General features: G+C 65.1%; 1 protein-coding gene across 1 annotated transcript; it reads left to right on the top strand.

The window, feature by feature from the left end:
* The first annotated feature begins 11,280 nt into the window (after window positions 1-11,280).
* ASCL2 (achaete-scute family bHLH transcription factor 2) lies at window positions 11,281-12,573 on the top strand. Its single transcript, XM_070063645.1, has 2 exons — window positions 11,281-11,949; window positions 12,327-12,573. Exon 1 carries the CDS (start codon window positions 11,421-11,423, stop codon window positions 11,928-11,930), a length of 510 nt encoding a protein of 169 aa, XP_069919746.1. The 5' UTR covers window positions 11,281-11,420; the 3' UTR covers window positions 11,931-11,949; window positions 12,327-12,573.
* The last annotated feature ends 1,004 nt before the right edge of the window (window positions 12,574-13,577 follow it).

Here is a 13,577-nt window from a genome sequence, read left to right on the forward strand (position 1 = left end):
CCGCCCTGCTGACGACCAGACGGCGCTGAGGTCGGAGTCGGGCCTCCACTGGGCTCCCTCCCAGACCCACACCGGCGAGGCTTTGGATGACGGGCAGTGACCAGTCCCCCACTCCGAGTGCCCCCGCGAGTGTCCCCCATTGAGTGTCTGGGTCTCCCACGTGGGTGCAGGGGCCCAACCACTTGCACCATAAACTGCTGCCTCCCATGGGTGTTAGCAGGGAGCTGGGTCAGAAGCAGAGCAGCTGGGACTCGAACCGGTGCTCTGACGGGAGATGCCGGTGTCATAAGCCCTGGCTCAACCCACAGTGCCACAGCCACAGCCCCAGACCATGGCTTTGGACATGGGATTCTGTAGGGCTTGGCTGTTCTCTGGGTGCCCGGAACCTTGGCCGCCTTGAGGGCCGCCCTGCTGACTGACAGAGGTGCAGAGAGCCGTGAAGTGGGGGAGGGGACGGGACGCTCACCACCCCAGCAACCACCAGCCTGAGCCACCGGGCCGGAAGCTTCTAGAAGCTGGCGCAGACCCCCATGCAGGCTGTGGCGGGCTTGTCTGGAGCGCAAATGGCAGCAATGGCCGGAGCTGCGCCGATCCAAAGCCAGGAGCCAGGAGCTTCCTCCAGGTCTCCCACGCGTGTGCAGGGGCCCGAGGACCTGGGCATCCTCCACTGCTTTCCCGGGCTGCAGCAGAGAGCTGGATCGGAAGTGGAGCAGCCGGGACTCAACTGACATCCATAGGGGACGCCGGCACTGCAGGCGGCGGTTTTACCCGCCACGCCACCGCGCCGGCCTGGCGCTGGAAGTCTGGGACTTTCCGGTGTCCGGAGCAGCCTGCACCTGCACGGCGCTGGTTCCAAGCTCCAGCTGTTGGTTTCCCTGGTCTCCTGGTCCTCCTCCGAGGCTGTTGCATTCTCCTTCCTCGGGGTTGCGTTTGCTTGTTTTTCTCGTTTCCATGGGCGGCGGCGGCCACTGGTTTGGGAACTGGATTCTGTGGTCGCTGTGGGACTGCTACGGTGCCCCGGAGTCCTGCATTTCACTCGTCTGAAAGTTTATGTTTTCATTTCTGTTTGGTTCAGAATGGTTTCTAATCCCTCCGGTTCTTTGTTGAACCACGGGTTTGTTAGATTCGGGATCCAAATACTCGGGGAGTTTTCCAAGTATTTCTACATTAGTAATCTTGGTTTTATTATGGGTCAGAGAATGCGCTTTGTATGGCATGAATACTTTTTTAAAAAAATTATTTATTTATTTATTTATTTGAGAGGCAGAGGGAGAGAGAGAGGGGTCTTCCATCCGCTGGTTCACTCCCCAGTTGGCCGCAACAGCTGGAGCTGCGCTGATCCGAAGCCAGGAGCCAGGAGCTTCTTCCGGGTCTCCCACATGGGAGCAGGGACCCAAGCACTTGGGCCACCTTCCACTGCCTTCCCAGGCCATAGCAGAGAGCTGGATTGGAAGTGGAGCAGTTGGGTCTCGAACCGGCGTCCCATGGGATGCCAGCACTGCAGGCCAGGGCTTAACCCACTATGCCACAGCGCCGGCCCCAGTATGCATACTTTTATATCTTTCAAGATTTGTTTTATGGCCCATAGTATGGTCCTTCCTGGTAAATATTTGATGTACAATTTTCAGAAATGTGTGTTTCCCGGTTGTTGGGTAGAATTTCTGACCGGTGTCAATGGCATGAAGTTGGTTCCCAGTAGCGTTTACGTTTTCCTGTCGACTTCTGTCTGTTCACGCAGTCAAGCGCCAGAGAGGCTGCTGGAGCTCCTGCCACGGTTGTCGTCCGCCGGTCTCTACCGCAGGCCTGTCAGCTCTGTGCCGTGACACTCAGGACCCCTAAGTCCCCTTACTGTCATGCGTGACCTTGTTGTTCTTTTCATGTTATTTGAAAGGCAGAGAGAGAGAGACAGAGAGACAGAGAGAGACAGAGACAGAGAGAGGCAGAGAGAGACAGAGGGAGACAGAGACACAGAGAGAGACACAGAGAGAGAGAGAGACAGAGAGAGACAGAGAGCTTCCATCTGCTGGTTCGCTCCCCCAAGGCCCACAGCAGCCAGCACTGGGCCAGGCTGAAGCTGGGAGCTGGGAAGTCCGCTGGGGTCTCCCTCGTGGGCGGAGGGACCCGAACCCTGGAGCCGTCACGGCTGCCTCCCAGGGCGATCAGCAGAGCCGGGACTCGCAGCCGGGACTCATAGCCGGGCACGCTGTTAGGCGCTGTGGCTGCCCCGGGAAGGCCGGAACCACTGCCCCAGGCAGGCCAGAACCACTGCCCCAAATGCCCGCCCCAACAAGTAGCCCTCGACTCCGGCCACGGGATTTATCCTGAAATAGACTTGGGAGCTAGCACGAGCAGCTCTCACGGAATCTTCCAAGCTCTGTGCTGCCACTGCTGCGGAACGAACTGCCCCAAACTCGAGTCTTTAAACCACATAGCCGTGGGCGGGACCCTCCTCACACAGGCCAGCTTCCCTCCTGCCTCCGGCTGTAGGCGGCTGAGTGTGGCAGGGTCGCAGCTGAGTGTGGCAGGGTCGCAGCTGAGTGTGGCAGGGTCGTGGCTGAGTGTGGCAGGGTCGCGGTGGCCCCCTGGCTGCAGTGGAGACTCGGGTATTGTGGCCTTCTTGGGACCTTGGGGTTAATTTGCATTTCTTTAAATGCTGATTAAGCAGTTCCTGGTGTTTCCTTAAGCTTTATGCCCGTGTCAAGGGCCTCACCTGGCCTTGGACATGAAGACCAGGCCTCCCAGGGCCTACTTAGAAGCTGCCTCCACAAGAAAGGATTTGTGCGGCTGGCGGTGTGGCTCAGTAGGTTAATCCTCCACCTGCACTGTCTGAGTCCTGGCTGCTCCTTTTCCCATCCAGCTCTCTGCTGTGGCCTGGGAAAGCAGTAGAAGATGGCCCAAGTGCCTGGGCCCCTGCACCCGTGTGGGAGACCTGGAAGAAGCTCCTGGCTCCCGGCTTCAGCCTGGCCCAGCTCCGGCTGTTGAGACCATTTGAGGAGTGAAACCAGCGGATAAAAGACCTTTCTCTCTGTAACTCTACCTCTCAAATAAATAAATAAATAAATATTTGTTTTTACTCATTTGAAATCACAGAGAGAGGGAGAGGGAGAGGCAAAGAGAGAGAGAGAAAGACAGAAACAGATCTTCCATCACTGGTTCACTCCCTAAATAGCCACAACAGCCAGGGCTGGGCCAGGCTGAAGCCAGGAGCTCCATCCAGGTCTCCCATGCGGGTGCAGGGCCCAAGCACCTGGGCCATCCTCCACTGCACTCCCAGGCCACAGCAGAGAGCTGGACTGGAAGAGGAGCAGCCGGGGCAGAATCCAACACCCCAACCGGGACTAGAACCCGGGGTGCCGGCGCCGAATAATTTTTTTAAAGATTTATTTTATTTATTTGAAAGGCAGAGTTACAGAGAGAGAGAGAGAGAGAGAGAGAGAGAGGAGGGAGAGAGACACAGAGACAAGGAGAAAGGGGGCTGGAGGTCTCCCAGGTGCTGGTCACTCCCAGGGCAGGGCTCAGGCCTTGAGCTTCCTCCTGCTGTGTGCGATCCTCACCACCTCCAGAACCTTCTCAGCTCCCAGATAAACTCTGTCCCATTACCCCCCCCCCCCCCACACACACACCCTGCCTCTGTGGACCAGGCTCCTTGTGCTCTGTGGGTTTGGCTTTGTTAGCGGGGACGTGCAGGGAGGGGGTTCTGGACCTGACGCAGGAGAGAACTCAGACGTGAGACAGCAGTGGGCAGCGAGGCGGCAGGCTTCCTGGGGTGGGGCGGCCATCAGAACGGCTGGACGTCTCTCCAGACAGAATCTGAGTGAGGGCCCCGGTCCCTCAGCCCGGGACAGCGAGGCCACGTGATTCCATGGACAGCACACACGTGGCAGGCCGGCGGGCGGCTCGGCAGAGCGCCGAGAGCTGGGCACACAGCCCGAGCTCAGACCCGGGCTCGTAGGGGCACAGGGTCAGTTCTCCCATGTGTTCCCCCCCCCCCCAGGACGCAGGGTGCCCGGGCGTGAATCGGGCGAATTCCTCCCCAGGTCTCACCGCTCAGTGCCGCCAGGCTGGGAGCCCACCTGGCGCGGGCAGAGGAGCGGCCCCCCGGGGCCTGCCCGGGGCGGGGGCTGTGGGGTGTCGGGCTGGGTGCCCCGTGGGGCTGAGCACAGGACTCTCCCGGGGAGCTGTCCTTGGGGACGAGGCTGGGCCCCGGCCGGTTCTCGGGGTCTGGGCAGGACCGTGTGGGGTGAATCCTGGGCTGCTCCCCGGTGAGCTGCTGCTGGCCTTCATCTTCCTCAGCCCCGCGGCCCCGCGCGCGCACACACACACACACACACAGGCCGATTCCCGACCTCCTAACACATCACACACACACACAGGCCGATTCCCGACCTCCTAACACATCACACACACACACACACACACACAGGCCGATTCCCGAGCCCTGGCTGACTGCTGGCTTCACGCGGGACGACGGCCTCCAGGTTTATCCACGCCGCAGCCTGTGTCCACTCCCTTCTTCAGCCCACGGGGACCTCGTCCAGCCGTCCGGCTCCCAGCCCTGGGTGGACACACATGGTGCCGACCCGTGCCGCAGCTGTCCTTTTGCAAGTCTGCCAGTGTCGTCTTTACGATTCTTCCATTGCCCTGTTTCAGGCAGCTCCATGAAGGTGACCTTGGTGTTGTCTGCTCCTCCTTCTTGGGGGTCATTGGGTTTCATGGATCTGCGGGTTTATAATTTCATCAACTTTGGAAAAGCCGCAGCCACTTCTCCAGGTGAATCCCCTGTCCTCTCTCTGCATTCAGACTCCCACCACACGTGCACCATGTCCTGAGGCCCCCGCCACGCGTGCATCACATCCCGAGGCTTCCACCATGCGTGCGTCACGTCCCGAGGCTCCCCCCACATGTGCAGCACGTCCCGAGGCTCCCCCCACGCGTGCGTCACGCCACACGAGGTTGTCCGTGGCTTCACGTTCCAGCAGTCCTCTCCTCTTTCCCTGCCGAGGGTTCGACCGTGGCATCCGTTGCTGAGTCTTCAAGTTCATCCAGCTTTCTGCCATCTCAGTCCGGGGGTGGGGGGGCTTTCATTCCTTCCCTCTGTGTCTCTGTGCCCACGGCGCAGAGGGGAATGAATGAAAGCCCTGGTGAACAGCACCGCCGGCCCGGGTGTTCAGCCCTCCATCTCCTCCTTATTAGGCGTGCTGTGCCACCTCTCGGCACGTGCGGTTTTTCCCGGCAAGATGTCAGCCCCTGCACCTGTCTCTTTGCTGGAGATTCCAGTGTTGCTGCTTTTGGAGTCTTGCAACAGCCAAATGGCTCAGCGGCATCTTGGTGCTTGCTAGCCAGGCAGGACAGGAGAGGGGTCCATTCAGGGCCAACTGCCCCCCACTCCCAAGGCCGGAGCCCACGGTGCACCCTGCCTCTGTCGGCGAGGGCGTGCGCGGCTGCACTCCCGCGAGAGAGCCCAGCTTCCTCTGAGTCCCTGGGGGTCTCCGCAGATGGCTGGGGTTCCACAGCGCTGTCTCCTCTCCAGCCCCCCCACCCCCCGTCCGAGAGCTGCAGCTGCTTGCGTCCCTGCTCCGCCTGCCCCGCTCCTCCTGAGCCCCACCGTGGGCGGGAGGGGCAGGCACAGTTCCGTCCCGAGCTGGCGTTTGAAATCCGTGGCTCTCCGAGGTCCCCTGGGCCTCGGTGCCCCGTGTGCTGGGCGGGGCAGGGGGCGTGGCCCGGGCTCTGTTGCTCCGCCTCCTTCCCGCCTCCGGTGCTCCAGCCCCCGCGCCTCTGCGGCTGTTGGCCTCTTGTTCTGACCGCGGACTCCCTCCCCGATCAGCTCCGCGCCTGAGCGCCGCGGACGAGCCCTCCTCGTTTCGCTCCCGCGTCCCGCCGTGTCCGCGAGCTTGCGTGGCTGGACAGGACGCAGGGAGGACGCCCCCACCCCTCCCCGACAGCCCAACCCAAGTCACCCCTTCCTGTGAGAACTCACCCACTCCCAGACGGACAGGTCCTGGCCCCGCCTCCTTCCTCCAGGCCCCACCTCCTCTCAGCACCACCGCACTGGGGACCAGGCCGGCTGCGCATGGGGCGGGGGGCGCACACGCGAACCCCGGCTCCAGTCTGGCTCCCTGCAGCTCAGCCCCTCTCCGCGAACTCCCCAGGAGGCTGCACCGCCCTTCCCTGGCCCCGGAAGCTCTCCCACATTCTGAGCGAGTCGGGGGCGGGAGGGAGGGCGCTCTCCCTGCGGCCTTTGCCGGGTCCGGCGGCGCTCAGGACGTGGTCTCCCCAGCATCCATCCGGCACAGAGGGTTGGCATGGACGGTGCCAGAACGGACACTGCTCCAGCGCAGGGGCGGAGGCTGCCGTGGGCTTGCCCAGCCTGGGGGCACAGGTGCCCAGGGGCCAGAGGGGTGAGGAGCCCTTGGGCCTCAGTCCCGGCCATCACCTGAGGCCATGGCTGCTTTACAGTTCAGCTTCCTTACTATCCAGATGCGGCAGCCGAGGGACCAAGAGTCAGTTTCCATTGGAAAGATAGTTCTTATTTTTTTCTTGTATTTTATTTTTTTGACAGGCAGAGTGGACAGTGAGAGAGACAGACAGAGAGAAAGGTCTTCCTTTTTGCCGTTGGTTCACCCTCCAATGGCCGCTGCGGCCGGCGCGCTGCGGCCTGCGCACCGCGCTGATCCGATGGCAGGAGCCAGGAGCCAGGTGCTTTTCCTGGTCTCCCATGGGGTGCAGGGCCCAAACACTTGGGCCATCCTCCACTGCACTCCCGGGCCACAGCAGAGAGCTGGCCTGGAAGAGGGGTAACCGGGACAGAATCTGGCGCCCCGACCGGGACTAGAACCCAGTGTGCCGGCGCCGCAAGGCGGAGGATTAGCCTAGTGAGCCGCGGCGCCGGCCTTATTTTTTTTTTTTTTTTAAAGCTTTATCTGTTTACTTGGAAGGCAGAGTTAGAGAGAGAGAGAAAGGGAGAGAGCGAGGGAGGGAGGAAGATGGGGGGGGAGGGAGGGAGAGAGAATCTTTCATCCGCTGGTTCACTCCCCAAATGACCACAACAGCTGGGGCTGGGCCGGGCTGGAGCCGGGAGCCTTAACTCCATCTGGGTCTCCCACGTGGGTGCAGGGGCCCAGGCACTTGGGCCGTCTTCTGCTACTTTCCCAGGCGCATCAGCAGGGAGCTGGATCGGAAGAGGAGTGGCCGGGACTCGACCGGAGCTCACGCAGGATGCTGGTGTCACAGGCAGCAGCTTCACCCCCTGCAGTGCCGGCCCAACTGTTATTCCTGAAGTTTCCAGAGAGGGTGGGGGCCTGGTTGTGCCCTGGATGGAAGGGTCACACCTGAAGGCCTGGGGCAGCCTGGGGAGGGGGGCTGGGCCGGAATCTTTGCTGAGGATTCTGCAGTCAGAGCGGGGCAGGGTAGAGGGCTGAGCAATCCAGTCTCAGAGGCTCTAGGGCCGGGGCTGTCCTGGTTGTCTGATTCCTGCGGGGTGAGGGTGGTGGGGGGATGGGGGTTGATTTGCAGGTAGAAGGCGAGCCCCCTCCCACATCTAGGAATTAGCTCCTGATTGGCAGGCGGAGCAGGAGGCGGGGGTGGGTGGTGGTGCGGGGAGCTCTCTGGGGTCCCCAAGGCCTAAAGATCCAGAGGGGAGGAGACAGATCCCCGCCTGGACTGGATGTGCCGTCAGCCCTGCCAGTGTGGTCCAGCGTGGGGAGGAGACGGGGTACCCACATGGGCTGGACATGCCGTCAGCCCCGCCAGTGTGGTCCAGCTTGGGGAGGAGACGGGGTACCCACATGGGCTGGACATGCCGTCAGCCCCGCCAGTGTGGTCCAGCTTGGGGAGGAGACGGGGTACCCACATGGGCTGGACATGCCGTCAGCCCCGCCAGTGTGGTCCAGCTTGGGGAGGAGACGGGGTACCCACATGGGCTGGATGTGCCATCAGCCCCGCCAGTGTGGTCCAGCTTGGTGGCCAGTAGCCACAGTGGCCCCTGAACCGTGCAAAATGGGACACCCAAACGGAGACAGGGCGTGGGAAACACTGGTTCTGCAGGCTTGGTGTAGACCCTATCTCACAGGTGACGATTTTCACAGGAGGGCGCGGCAGAAGGATCGTGGGGAAACAGCATTAGAAGGTAAACTTGACTTGATTCGACACAAAAGCTTTAAAAACCCATTTTTAAAAAGACTTATTTAGGGGGCCAGATCTGTGGCGCAGTGGGTTAAAGCCCTGGCCTGAAGCGCTGGCATCGTCCGTTCGAGTCCCGGCTGTTCCTCTTCCAATCCAGCTCTCTGCTATGGTGTGGGAAAGCAGTGGACGATGGCCCAAGTCCTTGGACCCCTGCACCCGCGTGGGAGATCCGGAAGAAGCTCCTGGCTCCTCACTTTGGATCAGCACAGCTCCGGCTGTTGCAGCCATCTGGGGAGTGAACCAGCGGATGGAAGACCTCTCTGTGTCTCTCTCTCTCTGTAACTCTGCCTTTCAACTCAATAAAGGCATCAACTTACAGAGACAGGGGGAGGTGGAGGGTTCTTCCATCTGCTGGTTCACTCCCCAGTTGGCCGAAGCCAGCAGCCAGGAGCTTCTTCTGGTCTCCCACGTGGGTGCAGGGGCCCGAGCACTCAGGCCATAGTCCACTGCTTTCCCAGGTGCATCAGCAGGGAGCTGGATGGGAGGTGGAGCAGCTGGGACTCGAACTGGCACCCACATGGGATGTGGGTGTTGCAGGCCGTGCCACAGTTTCCACAAGGACTTCCGGCTGCAGTATTTACCGTTGGGTTTGCAGGACCCCCCCCCCCCCCCCGGAGTGCTGGGGGTGAGGCGTGGGCCCTGGGCAGGGCCTGGAAGAGGCAGAAGGCTTGTGATCAGACACTGGCACGCTTTTCCAAACCACGAGGCCCTCAGCTCAGCGCAAGTCCCCTTGGTCTCCGAGGAAACCCAGCGCCTGGAGCTGTCGGCTGGTCCCGGCCTCCGCTCATCTGCTGCCCCTGCCTCCCGCTCATCCACCGTCCCAGGAAACCCTGCGCCCAGAGCTGTCGGCTGGGCCCCCCACTCCCGCTCATACACCGACAGAGGAAACCCAGCGGTGGGAGCTGCCAGTTCTGCCCCCCCACTCCTGCTCATCTGCCGTCCCAGGAAACCCAGCGGCGGGAGCTGCCAGTTCTGCCCTCCCACTCCCGCTCATCTGCCGTCCCAGGAAACCCAGCGGCGGGAGCTGCCAGTTCTGCCCCCGCCCCCTCCCGCTCATCCGCTGGCCTCGTTTTCCCCATGCTTCTCTTTCTGAAGCACACTTGAAAAAGTTAGTGGGAAATGGAACGAAGAGACATTTATTTTGGGGCAAAAGATTTTGGAGCCCCCAGTCCATCCGTGAGGGCTCTGGACACCCCTGTGGAGAACGCCTGTCTGGGAGAACCGTGGGACGACACCCAAAAATGTTGGCGCCGAATCAGCCTCTCCTGCAGGTCCTCCCTCCAGCTCCGTGACGGCCCTCCAGGCAGGAGGCTTTGGGGTCCAGGTGTCAGGGTGGAGCCCGCACCCAGCCCAGACGGCAGAGGCGCCACCCACCACCACCAGGGGTCCTGAGAAAGGAACAGCCTCCTAAATGCCAGAGGGGGCGCACACAGCCGCCCGGGCGAGGTTTCCCAGGCCCTGGGGCCTGTCCGAGCCTGGACGCGGGGGTGGGAGGGGGCAGGCTTCTCCATTTCTGCCTGGTGTGGGCATGGGGCCTTCAGGGCAGCTGCATGGGGAGAGCCTGGTGCGGGAGCCTGGGTCCAACTGCTTGGATCACTCACAGAGCGGAAAAGGGATGTGCACACACCCCAGGACCTTTGGCAGCCATGGGGACCCACCCACCAGCCCCCCTGGGCAGGTGCTGTCCTCTGGGTCATTTCCCAAAGCAGCAGGGTGAGCAGCCCAACCCAGGAGGGCCCTGCAGGGCCCCAGTGCAGGGAGCACCCCGAGGCTGGCAGCACACTCCCCAGGTGCTGTGCAGGCTCCCCGGAGGAGGGGCCCTGGGCCCTGATCCCCTCCCCCACCCCACCCAGGCAGAAATGGGAAGGTGGCTCCAGGCAGCTGGGTCCACCCGACTGACCACCCCGTTCCCAGAAGCACCTGGTCGCCTTCAGGAAAAACCCAGCCCGACTGTGGCCCCTCTGGACACAGCCCCTGGCTGGTGACCCCGCAGAGGGACATCACCTGCCACGCTGGCTCAAAGCTGCTGCCCCAGCGACCTCTCCCCGCTGGCCCAACTTCGATGTCCCCAGGGAAGGCGCGAGCGGGAGGCCCGGAACACGGGGCCATCACCTAGGGAAAACAGTCCGGGCCGCCGGACGACGCATGAGGGCCGTTGAGCCGTGGGGAGCAGGTGGGGCGCAGGAAGAGGGGAGACGCGGCAGTGGGTGGGGGTGGGCTTGGCCGCTGCACGGCAGGAGGTGGGACCCGGCTGAAGGCTCCACCCAGAGCCCAGGGCCGGAGGCGCACAGAAGCCAGGGAACCCGACCTTCAGCCCACCCTCAACTCCGCGCCCAGGGCGCTGGGCGGCGTAGCCCCCAGGTTCCGCGGGCGAGCGCACAGGTGGCAGCCCGGCCGCAGCACAGGTGTGCGGTGGGCGTGGAGCACCGCGGACACCCCCCGTCGCTGGGGGCGGGGAGGAAGAGCAGGGCGGGGCCGGACGGCCGCGCAGCTGTGTCAGCGCCGCTACCGGGAGCCACGCGCCGGGCGTACGCGCTTCCTCCGCGGGGTGGGGCTTGGGGCCGCGCCCGGCGCGATTGGCCAAACGTGCGCCCTAGGATTGGCTGGGACCCCGGCCCCCGCCTCCTCCGCCCCGGGAGGGCGGGGCACAGGTGCGGGCGGCGCGGCGCGTGCTGCCCCCGGGGGTCTCGCGCGCCTCCAGGACGGCGGCCGCGGCCACTCCCTCCCCCTGTGGCGCGCGCCGCGGGTTTGGAGGCCTTGCGGGCCGCGCGCGCGCGCGCGCGCGCGGCGGGGTGGGAGTGCCGAGTCGCGCATTGCGCCTGGTGTGTTGTGGCGGGGGAGCTCCGCGGGGCACCTGCCGACACTCCCGGGCTGTGCCTGGGGATCAGGCGGGGCGCGCGCGCGGTTGGCGGGGCGTGTGCCCGAGGGGGCGGGCGAGGAGGAGGGAGGAGGGCGTGAGGAAGGAGGCGGCGGCGTAGTCTATACATTTAAAAACGAGCCGTCTACGCCGCGCAGGGGGCGATCCGGTGCGGGACACGAGCGCCCCACGCTCCCCGACGCGCACGACCGACCCCCGCCCCCAGAAGACGTGCGCCGCGCGTCCCAAGGAGTCGCTGGGCGGCGCGGGGCCGGAGACCCCCTCGGGGAACTCCCGTCCCCCGCCCCGCTCCTCCGCCCGCCTTTTCCCCGCGACGCGCCGGGGGCTGACAGCAGGGGCCGGACGCGTGGGTGCGGGCGGGATGGACAGCAGTGCCCTGCCCCGGCTCGCGGCGGCCCCGTCGCCGGGCGTCCTGGGCCCCGGCGCCGCGCGGCGGAGGCCCGCGTCCCCGGAGCTGCTGCGCTGCAGCCGGCAGCGGCGGCGGCCTGGAGCTGTGGAGGCCCCGGGCGGCGGCGTGGCGGCCGTGGCGCGGCGCAACGAGCGCGAACGCAACCGCGTGAAGCTGGTGAACCTGGGCTTCCAGGCGCTGCGGCAGCACGTGCCGCTCGGCGGCGCCAGCAAGAAGCTGAGCAAGGTGGAGACGCTGCGCTCGGCCGTGGAGTACATCCGCGCGCTGCAGCGCCTGCTGGCCGAGCACGACGCCCTGCGGACCGCGCGCGCCCCGGCGCCCCGGGGGCCGCCCGCGCCGCCCTCCTGCGCTTCGTCGTCCCCGCGCTCCGCGTGCTCGTCGGACGACAGCGGCTGCGAGCGCGCGCTGAGCCCCGCGGATCGCGAGCTGCTCGACTTCTCCAGCTGGCTGGGGGGCTGCTGAGCGCCCTGGCACCCCCGAGGTAACGGCGGGGTGCGCGGGCGGGCCGGGGCGGGGCGGGGCGGCGGCTTCGCCCTCGCTCGCCCTCCGTTCCCGCTGCCACCCTTCAAGCCCGTGCAAGACCGGCGCTTGTTTGTCCGCGGTTGCAAAACTTCCTCCCCGGGCCGGGCCGCCGGCGGGGGCGGGGAGCGGGGGTGCGGGGAGGGGAGCGGCCGCGGGTCCCCGGGCCGGCGAGGGTGCTGGAGGCGGCTGGAGGCGCTTCACCTTGCAGATCGCGCTCGGGGCCGGCGCGGAGCCTGGGGCCCCGCGCCTCGCTGCGCGCCCGCAACGACGCCGCCGCCTTGGCCGAGGGAGGTGGGAGCTGGGCCGGCCCGCGGTAACGCGCCTTCTTGCCCGCAGCCCGTCGCCGGAGAGCCGACCGCAGCCAGCGGGGACGTCGCCGACGCGCGCCTCCAGCCGCCCTGAGCCCGCTCCCGACTGCTCCGGCCCCGGCGCGCTCGGACCCTTCCTGTCGGGAGCCGGGTTTAAAGAGACAGAATCTTTTCTGAACGCAGTGACTTGAAGCCGGCGGACGCTGCTGGCTACAAAGAGACCTATTTTTGTACAAAACGTCCTTAGCACAATAAACGCGATCCGCGTGCCCTCCTCCCGGCCGTCAGTCACCTGGAGCTCTCCAGCCTCGCGCAGATGCGGATAGGAGCAGCCCCGGGGGCAGGGGCCCTGGCCAGCTGCCTCCCCTCCGCGACCCGGCCTGGCCTGTGCCATGTCCCCAGCGGTGGCCCCTTCCTGCGGTCCTGTACCCACCCCTCTGAGGGTCTCTTCCCTGGACACCGCGGCCGCCTCTGTCGTGGGGGCCCAGAGGTGTGAGACTGGCCGTGGGCGGGGTCCAGCCAGGCCCCGGGTCAGGTCAGGGGTTCTTCCGCAGGTGGCAGCACGCTGCTGGGTGGTCCGGGCAGGGCACTTTTGGAAAATGCAGGTCGAGGCCGCTGACCAGCCCCGGGGCTGGACAGGTGCCGGCGGTCTGCCCTCCCCGTGGACCTGGGCTGCAGGAGTGGGCTCCGCTGTGGGTCGCCTGTGTGCCGCCAGCTGGGGGACCCTGGGCTGGGCCCAGCTTCCTGGCTGTGGGAGGACCTGTGTGGGCCCTGTCCTGTGGTCTGTGTGTAGGGCTCCGCGGGACCGGCCGGAGCCGCCCTGGAGAGGAACAAGGAAGAGCCTCCTCAGAGCGCGGGGGCCCGGCTGTCGCAGGCTCCACCTTTGACCCCGGGTGGCGGCGGCTTTCAAGTCCCCACAGCTCCCTTTTATTGTCAGGGTGTGTGAGGGGCCGAGGGGGTCCCCGAGTTGCTTTAGGGTGCAGCCGGCACTGCCTCCTTCCAGAGTGGTTGGGGCAAAGCCATGGTGGGTGGGAGTGGCAGCAGGTGGCCCCCCGTTGCTATGGTAATGGGGGGCAGGGTCTTGGGGAGCGGGGTGGGAGGTCCCCCGACCCTGGAGAAGCAGAGGTGGTCCCAGGGCCCCTTTTCCCCAGCCTGGCCTGGGGTCCTCAGGGGTCAAGGTCACAGCTGGGGTTGTAGACCGCAGGGGACAGGAAGGGCGCCTCAGCTTGTCTCAGGAGTCCCTGCCTGGGGTCAAGGCCCCCAGGATGCAGGAGGGGAG

The sequence above is a fragment of the Oryctolagus cuniculus genome, chromosome 1 (genome assembly GCF_964237555.1).
Source record: "Oryctolagus cuniculus chromosome 1, mOryCun1.1, whole genome shotgun sequence".
Taxonomy (NCBI): Eukaryota; Metazoa; Chordata; class Mammalia; order Lagomorpha; family Leporidae; genus Oryctolagus; species Oryctolagus cuniculus.

Excerpts from the sequence above, each read along its gene's own strand:
- ASCL2 (XM_070063645.1), top strand. The coding sequence starts at position 11,421 with ATGGACAGCAGTGCCCTGCCCCGGCTCGCGGCGGCCCCGTCGCCGGGC.